Consider the following 8,820-nt stretch of genomic DNA (forward strand, 5'->3'; position numbering starts at 1 on the left):
GCTAAAAACCACTTGTCAGATCCTTCCGCTCCTCGTTGGGTTCGACACTCTTACTTATCGAAAGGACTATGATAGATCCCCTACACTTGTGGGTCATCAGTGCTCACCCCTCCAACTGGCTCTGATACCAAATGTTAGGACGAAAATGGAACCTTCCTCGTCCGATGATCGCCAGAGACAAGGAAGAAGGGGTGGAAGACGAACACAGAGGTTTTGCGGGCGCACAAACACCCTGCCGCACGAACGACCTTTTCTGATTTTCACCACGAGCATGCACTCGATCGTCTCATCTCAATACACATGGGGGGAGAGGGTTTTAATCCCGGGTGCACGGACACCCCACACCGTGCTCTAACGCACCCCACTCCCACGATCTCTAAACCCCGCACTCCGGAGCTCGCGCGCCCGACGCGCACGCCCGCACACAACGCGGCTGGGTCTCGTGCCTGGACGTGGTCACCTCGCGCCTATTGCGCTAACACACACCTGTACGCACGCACGCACACACGCGCTCATGCGCCCGTGGTCGGACCGCACCAGAGCACACACACGCCCGTGGTCGGACCGCATCAGGCACACGTACGCCTGTCGCCTCCGATCATGGCTTATTCCTCACAATGCGATCCCGACGCGCCCGCTCCCAGTGCCGAGCTATGTGTCGTCCTCCTCTGTCGGGTGTCCACCAAGCCCGACCCGACCTAGACAACGCTTCCACTCTTGAGCTGTGTGCCATGGTCCGCCGGGAGCTCGAGCCCTCCCCGACAACCATGCCGACTTCACCCACCGCCTCCGCCTCGCCCAGCGGGTATCAGCTTCATCTCTTCCAACCTCGTCAGCGAGGGCCACCCCGTCGCTACCAGCATTGTCTCCTCCGGCGGATACGCCTAGACGACCACTACAACGGCCAAGTCCTTATCTACACCGACAGCAAAGCTTCCTCCAATGCACACGAGGTGTTTGACAAAATGCCAAAGGAACATAAAGAGAGGAGGAAGAAGAATGACGCGCCGGCCCCACCTGTCATAACGATCAAAGTAAACGGAACTGACTCTCACGCCACGTGAGTCCCGACAGATGGGTCCGCCTGTCATAAGCACGTTTAAATCGTCTAAACTGGCCATTATCCAAAAAAGATAGTTTTTTTTATTATAAAACTAGGAAATTTTGATAGTTTTCGCTCAGTTTTAAAAGTGATACTTCAGTGAGATGACAAGTCTTAAAATGATAGTTTTTTGTCAATCACTTTATTTTTCTAGATTTATTCAAAACCTTTCGATGATATGCATTTAATGAAAGAAGACATTTTTTTGTCATACAAAGACATCTATGACGAATCTCAAGATGATATTTCTGCTCAGTCTTTTCGATGTGCTTATAAATGTAGGGTGTACACGCATGCATCCATAAGATGCGTTCATAGGATGAATGTATGTTTTTGTGGGTAAACGATGTCGATTGTACTTTAAAAAACAATAACGTGTAATTATCTCATGGGTCCATGGCCAATCCAATGGCAGTGGAAATCTTTCACCACATTTGTGCAACCCAAACGCCTACTTCCGTCAGACCAAAAAGAAGAAAAAACTAAAAAAAACCAGCACCGTCCCCTCCGGCCCTGCAGTCCCGGCGAGCCGGATCCACCCGTTTCCCGCGTCCAGCGCCGCGCCGCCGAACCCGCCGCTCCGCTCCTCGCCATGCATCCTCCTGCAACCTCGAGGGAGCCACTCTCTCCTCCCATCCACTGGATCGCCGCGTGGTGGACCGGAGACCCGCCCAGACCGACTGGATTTCTTTGGTCCGCGCGGAGATTTCTCCTCCTTTTCTGCCTCACGCACCTCGTAATGCCCCACCATCGCCGACCTCGCCGCCGGCGACGGGACGCAGCTACCCGCCCAAGCCTCCTCGCGTAAGCGGCTCGGACTGGCTCCTCCATCTGTTAGGTAAGGAACCCTCCTTCGCTGCTCGGTTGGCACCCTGTTAATCAACCTAACGCATTAATCAGTTGTTCCATCAGATTCTCCCTCTTCAACGCCCAAGACCGATCTCTGTTTGGCGCTGCCCAAGGTGCGGCTGCGGTTTATTTTCGACAGTTTTAGCGCACATTCCGTAGATTAAAGGGAGAACCCGTGCCTGGCGTCAATGAAATGCGCAGCCGAACCATAAATTGTTCAGGCGAGCTCGTGTCCCCCCCCTTTTTCTTTTACAAATTTTGTGCGCGATAGAATGTTCCAAGAGTTCTAAAAAAATGCCATGGTTTACGTTTAAGGATTGTGCAGGCCGAACCATCAATGAAATGAAAAGCGCTGCCCAACCATAGATTGTGCAGGCCAGCTAGTGTCTCCCCCTTTTACATTTTTTTTTGCACGATACAAATGTTCCAGGAGTTTTGAAAAAAGAACGGACGTCGTATAGATAGTCATGTGGACCTACCAATTTTGATATCCAAATTCCTTGCTGTTACCGGGAAACAAAATAGAAAGATAAAAAGCGGTGCCGTGGCAAATATATCAATGCTTCCTGGTTGTGTGCCTCTATCTTTGGGTTCTCGACAACAATAGTGGATTTTAACAAGTTTTATCAGCTTTCTATAATGTTTAGAGCATCATATGGTTCGCAAATCATGAAGTGGGGCCAAAAGGTCCCTTGGACACACTCACACCACCTTCCCAATTGCAAACATGCTGTGGTTTATATTTAAATATCATGTAAAGTTCCTTGCCAAGTCGATGTAGGACACAAAATTATGCAAATCTGTAATTTTTCAGTATCCATGGCTTACATTACAGCACCAGAAAAGGGACATTCCATTTGAGAAATATGCAGATTTTTGGAACACGGTCCTGCATTATTCATATGTGAACTAAAAAGTACTGGGTTTTTTGTTAGCGATACCAGGTGAATTTGATGTTGACATTTGCATGTTTACATATATTGTGTAAACAACATTTTTTAATAGTTTTGTAACAGTGCATTATAAGTTCATAACCACCTCTGCACTCGCAATGGGGATGCAGGGAACACTTAGGCACCAAAATCACATTCATTCATTTCTTTATCTGCCTGTTGTGATGCTGGTAGCCCATTATGAGTTTATCTGTGCAGACACAAGTAATCAAAAGGTGAAAATAGAATGGTGACCTGTTGCAGTTTAGATGACACCAGATGATAACGTGAGATTCCACATACTGTGCTGTGTACCATTTGCCTTTGTTTGGTTGAACACACATTTATTTATTGAACATCGACAATGCTAATCTGGACTATATATTTTACATGTCCGAAAGGCCCTTATTACTTTAAAGAAAGGCAGCAAGCTTATCAAGTATAGTCGTAAGGGAAAACCCAAGATTCGTGAGTTCAGACTTTCTAGTGTAAGTTTTTGTGTGCGTTTGTGTGGTACCAATGTTCATGTTCTTATTACAGGATGAGAACACAAATCCTTTTTATTTTCTCACTACAGGACGAAACAGCATTAGTTTGGTATTCACACAACAAGGAAAAGTGCCTCAGATTGTCTTCCGTGTCTAAAATCATACCTGGACAGAGAACTGTAAGTTGAACTACCACTGATTAGTTAATCGTTGCTGGTTTACATTCACATGATCAAATTGTATATCCAAGAACTTATTAAGATGAGTGTATGCAGTATTCTGGTTTAATTCTATTAGACATTCGGAATTGGGATCTTATGCATTTGCCCTTTCGTTAACAGGCTGTTTTTAGGAGATTCTTACGCCCTGAGAAGGATTACCTATCATTTTCACTGATATACAAGAACGGCCAACGTTCCCTTGATCTGGTAAAAGATAAATTCTTTATACTCGTTTGAACTGATGTGAAATGCTTCATGTTTGATATGCCTCGTACGGTGATCTATCGAACACAATAATGACACGGAATTCTAGCTGATCTACAGGTTTGCAAGGATCAAGCAGAAGTTGAAGTGTGGTTTTCAACACTTGAGACACTGATTACTTCATGCCGCATAAATTTTTCGACAGATTGCCAAAGTGATAGAATATCATTTTCTGATGTAAGTTGTTAGTTTTCCTAAACAATTTAATTCATTATTTACAGTCAACACAAATATTATAAGCATTCCTCTATAAAGTAACTGGGACAGCATTCAGATATCATCCATGCGTTAGTTAGGCCCTTTGGCAAAGGCTTGCTTCCTTTAGAAGCCATAATTTTTAGAAGCTACTAGTGACTTGTGAGGTGCTTGAGCTTCCCTAAGCTGTCCAATAATGGTGCATGTAAACCATGTTACTTATCTTATTTAAGCATACAAGATTATAACTGTTAAACTAGAAGAGTTTATACTTGAGTACTGATGTGATTTACGACAGTTTGGTGCTAACAAAGCAATGCTTGGGGGCGCCATTTAATTCTTATTTGCTGTGTGGATTAGTTAGCATCTGACCCCCTGCTATGTATCCATCTTACCGCTCCTTGTATCAGCCGAAGGTTGGAGAGTGGCTTAGACCTGATCATAAATTGCAGAATGTTCTTGCTTAACACGCGTCTCCCATTTTCAGGAAGTGTCCCAGTATCAAGATGTGTATGATGCAAGACTAGATATTGCCTCAAGTATTAACCGCACTTATTACTCAGCTGGCTATGGTGCAGCCAATTCATTGAATTCTTCAAGAGCAGATGTTAGAACAAATCGTGCAAATATGCTAAGAGTAAGTACAGGAGACAGTAGTCGGATTAGTATTTCCAGCAGCGTCCCTAGTTCTTCCAGTCAAGGTTCTGGACCAGATGATATAGAATCCCTTGGTGATGTTTATGTATGGGGTGAGGTGTGGACTGATGTGCTCCCCCCAGAAGGATCCTCAAACTTTTTGTGCTCCAAAACAGATTTTTTGATTCCTAAACCTCTTGAATCGGATGTTGTCTTGGACGTACAGCAGATATCATGTGGTTCGAGGCACATTGCTCTTACTACCAGACAGGGAGAAGTATTCACTTGGGGTGAAGAACTTGGTGGGCGGCTTGGTCATGGAACTTTCGAAGATATTAGTCGCCCCAAACTTGTTGAATCCTTAGCAGTGTCCAACGTGGAATATATTGCATGTGGGGAGTTTCATACTTGTGCTGTAACTGCCTCTGGTGATTTGTACAATTGGGGTGATGGTTCTTACAATGCCGGATTACTAGGACATGGCCTTGGAGCTAGCCACTGGCTTCCAAAGCGAGTGTCGGGACCTTTAGAAGGACTTCAAGTGTTATCTGTTGCATGTGGCTCATGGCATTCAGCACTTGCCATGTCAAGTGGAAAAGTATTCACTTTTGGTGATGGAACATTTGGTGCTCTTGGGCATGGAAATCGTGAGAGTGTTGCCTATCCAAAGGAAGTTGAATCTTTGAGTGGATTCAGAACGATGAAAGTTGCATGTGGCGTTTGGCATTCCGCTGCAATTGTGGAGACCAATACAGGCATGAATGTGGTAGCCAGGAAGCTATTTACCTGGGGTGATGGAGATAAGAATCGCTTAGGTCATGGAGACAAGGAAGCTCGGCTAGTTCCCACCGTTGTTCAAGCCCTTGTTGACAATAATTTTCATCAGGTAGCCTGTGGACATACTATGACTGTTGCACTCGCCACATCTGGTCATGTCTTCACAATGGGTAGCTCTAACAATGGTCAACTTGGGAATCCAAAAGCCGATGGTAAACTACCTTGCCAAGTACAAGACAAGTTGAACAGTGAATTAGTTGAAGAGATCTCATGTGGCTCTTACCATGTTGCAGTCCTGACTTCACGGAGTGAAGTATTTACTTGGGGTATGGGGGCCAATGGAAGGCTGGGACATGGTGGCATTGAAGATAAAAAGAAGCCAACTATTGTGGACGCATTAAAAGATCGCCATGTTAAAAGTATAGCATGTGGTTCAAATTTTACGACATGCATTTGCATACATAAGTGGGTTTCAGGCGCAGATCAGTCTGTCTGCTCAGGGTGTAGGCAACCATTTGGTTTCACAAGAAAGAGGCACAATTGTTACAATTGCGGGCTTGTTCATTGCCATGCATGTAGTTCAAGGAAGGTCCTGAAGGCTGCATTGGCACCAACTCCTGGCAAGCCACATCGTGTATGCGATTCATGTTTCATGAAACTGAAAGCTGCAGATAGCGGCACTAGCAGTCCATATAACAACAAAAAGAGTGTCATGACTCGTCGTTCTGTTGATATCAAAGATAAGTCAGAGAGGCCAGACATAAGGCCTTCAAGGCTAGCAACAGCAGCAACAGCAGAGCCAGTCAAGTATGCAGATGCAAAATCAGTTAGAAGTGAGATAAAACCTGACCCTTCGTCCAATGCGAGGGCACCCCAAGGCCCTGCTACAGCTTTGGCAGTTCCAACTACTTTTGTAAAGCCTATGGGAATGGGAGGAATGGGAGGAATGGGAGGAATGGGGGGGATGGGTGGAATGGGAGGAATGGGAGGAATGGGCGGAATGGGTATGGGTATGGGAATGGGAATGAACATGGCACCAATGGGAATGGGCATGCCCATGGTGTCACAATCTCATAAGAAGCCAAGTCCATCTCCAGCAATGTCAAGTGCCCTGTCTGTTAAAAGTGACACCAAAGATATCGATAACCTGAAGAAGACTAATGAGACGCTGAACCAAGACATCTCAAAGTTGCAAAGTCAGGTATGATTTAGAAGTCTAGTTTTTAGTGTGTTTTTTTTTCACTGTATCTTCTCGGATTTATCATGGTTAGCTGATTTTGATAAAATCCCATAATTTTGACAGGTTAATAAGCTAAAACAGAAATGTGAAGTCCAAGATGAGCAACTACAGAAATCAGAAAGAAGAGCTAAAAGCGCCGCCTCTCTAGCTGCAGAAGAATCTACCAGACGAAATTCCATGCTGGACTTTATTAGATTTCTTGACACAGAGGTATAATAGACTACTACTCCTTCTTACTACATATGCAGCTTGATATCTTTATTGGTGCCCTCTTTTACCTACCATGCCGCCATATTTATTGTGCTTTGTTCTATGCTACACCATTTAAAGTGTTCGCACCACTATATAATTAATCCAATAAAAATACAATAAGAGGTGCCTCAGGGATATTCAAATGAAACAAGCAATAATGTATTACTTCTGTATTTAGTGGCTCATATAGCAAGAGTTGCTCCATGTTTTGTTGATCTGTATTAGTGGATACTCATAACTTCACATCTTTTCAATATTCAGCTCAAGGGGATTGTCGATAAGGTGCCTGCTGAATTCTCTGACAGTATCAAAGACTTGCAAAGCCAATCAGAGAAATATCTCTCCGGACAGTGTAGTCATCCACCGGAGGCCATTTCTGGAAATGAACAGTCTCGCCTCCCCATTGGCGGGATGCATGAAATAACACACCACATCAGGTCCGCTAGCATGGGTACCTTGGATGGCAGTTCCTTGACAAGCGAATCTCCATGCCATCGAATCATGGAGAGCAATGGCAGGGCTCCAGGTGACTTTGCACCAAAGTACGGCACCCATGGTGAGGTGCAGCTGATCGAGCAGTTTGAGCCAGGAGTTTATGTCACACTTATCCAGCTGAGAGACGGCACCAAAGTATTCAAGCGTGTCCGGTTCAGGTACTCCATTCCCACCACCCTTTTACCGCTTTATGCATACATCTCAAATTTTCTTTTCTGAGAGTGAGAGGCATACATCTCAACAACTTGTTTGAGGCATTTGTACCACATAACGACCCAATGACAAAACTCTGAAGGTGCCAGTGCATACTTATGGTTCTTTCTCTTGAAAATCTTTGTTAGCAAGAGGAGATTCGCCGAGCAGCAGGCCGAGGAGTGGTGGAGGGAGAACCAGGAGAGGGTGTTCAGGAAATACAACCACGCACCTACCTAGGCTCCTTGGCTCAGCATAGTTCATCTACGCGACACGAATCGTGCCGTTGATGCTCGGGATTCCGTGTTGCCCTTTGCCAGCTGACGCTTAGTCTGAAGATCCTGGCGACTGTTTGTTCTTTTGACGATCATCTTGTGTTTTTCTTCTTCGTTTGTTTGCTTGTTTTGGAGATCTGTTTTAATTTCCATTCCCTTGAGCCTATTTGCTGGGAAAGTGTGTTCATGTTGGGAACACTTGTTTGTGGCTTCCCAGCGAGGTAAAATAGTTTGTGTCGAAAGTTGTAATCCTCGCGAACAAATATTATTCGAGAAAGTGTATAAATGAATGTAAGCCAATAAGTCCACACACGAGTTATGAAGCTGAAGGACATTTCAGTAGTACTAGCAAACAATGTACTAGAAATTAATGTTGTCCCCAAGCCAAACCAACCAGGAATTTTGGTTTTGGTTGTCCATGCTTGAGTCATTGTTGGTACTTGGTGCGAAAAACAAACTAAAGTTGGCTATGGAACATAGGCGTATCAAAATATTGGCAACCATTCAAAAGTGTCAACATCTTGCTTGTGCAAACTGTGGAGCTGATCCGCAATTGTAGGTGTAATTGCGAATGCGAGGTAATAAGACCGCATGGCGCTCATCTCAACATTGAACATAAAATTGTGAAGCTCGGCCAACTTTATTTTTCAGCAATATAATAAAGTAGAAAAGGGCATTAAAGACTAAGACAAGGATACTCTTTGTTTAAGAATCAGAAGGATCCTTTCCGACTTTCCACCTTTTAGTTAATTCGAAATCTGGGGTCTTTGAACACGTCACGCGTGCTTCAGGAGACAAACCCTCCCTTGGTGCCAAGCTGATGGTCAAATTTCGATCACCATGCATCGATCGAACAAAAATATGCGACAAAAAAAATCAAGTATCGCAAACACTAGCACAAG

General features: G+C 44.7%; 1 protein-coding gene across 2 annotated transcripts; it reads left to right on the forward strand.

Moving 5' to 3' along the window:
- The first annotated feature begins 1,890 nt into the window (after positions 1-1,890).
- Positions 1,891-8,226, forward strand: LOC123447901 (PH, RCC1 and FYVE domains-containing protein 1-like). 2 transcript variants are annotated; one of them, XM_045124626.1, is made up of 11 exons: positions 1,901-1,940; positions 2,015-2,064; positions 3,103-3,170; positions 3,285-3,371; positions 3,461-3,550; positions 3,713-3,799; positions 3,917-4,033; positions 4,539-6,665; positions 6,768-6,914; positions 7,218-7,609; positions 7,793-8,226. In XM_045124626.1, the coding sequence occupies exons 3-11, from the start codon at positions 3,153-3,155 to the stop codon at positions 7,881-7,883; spliced, it is 3,156 nt and encodes a 1,051-aa protein (XP_044980561.1). In that variant the 5' UTR covers positions 1,901-1,940; positions 2,015-2,064; positions 3,103-3,152; the 3' UTR covers positions 7,884-8,226. The 2 variants fall into 2 exon arrangements, with proteins under 2 accessions (XP_044980554.1, XP_044980561.1); XM_045124619.1 differs by having other exon boundaries at positions 1,891-1,940; positions 2,015-3,170.
- Positions 8,227-8,820: the final 594 nt, after the last annotated feature.

Source organism: Hordeum vulgare, chromosome 1H, assembly GCF_904849725.1.
Source record: "Hordeum vulgare subsp. vulgare chromosome 1H, MorexV3_pseudomolecules_assembly, whole genome shotgun sequence".
Taxonomy (NCBI): domain Eukaryota; kingdom Viridiplantae; phylum Streptophyta; class Magnoliopsida; order Poales; family Poaceae; genus Hordeum; species Hordeum vulgare.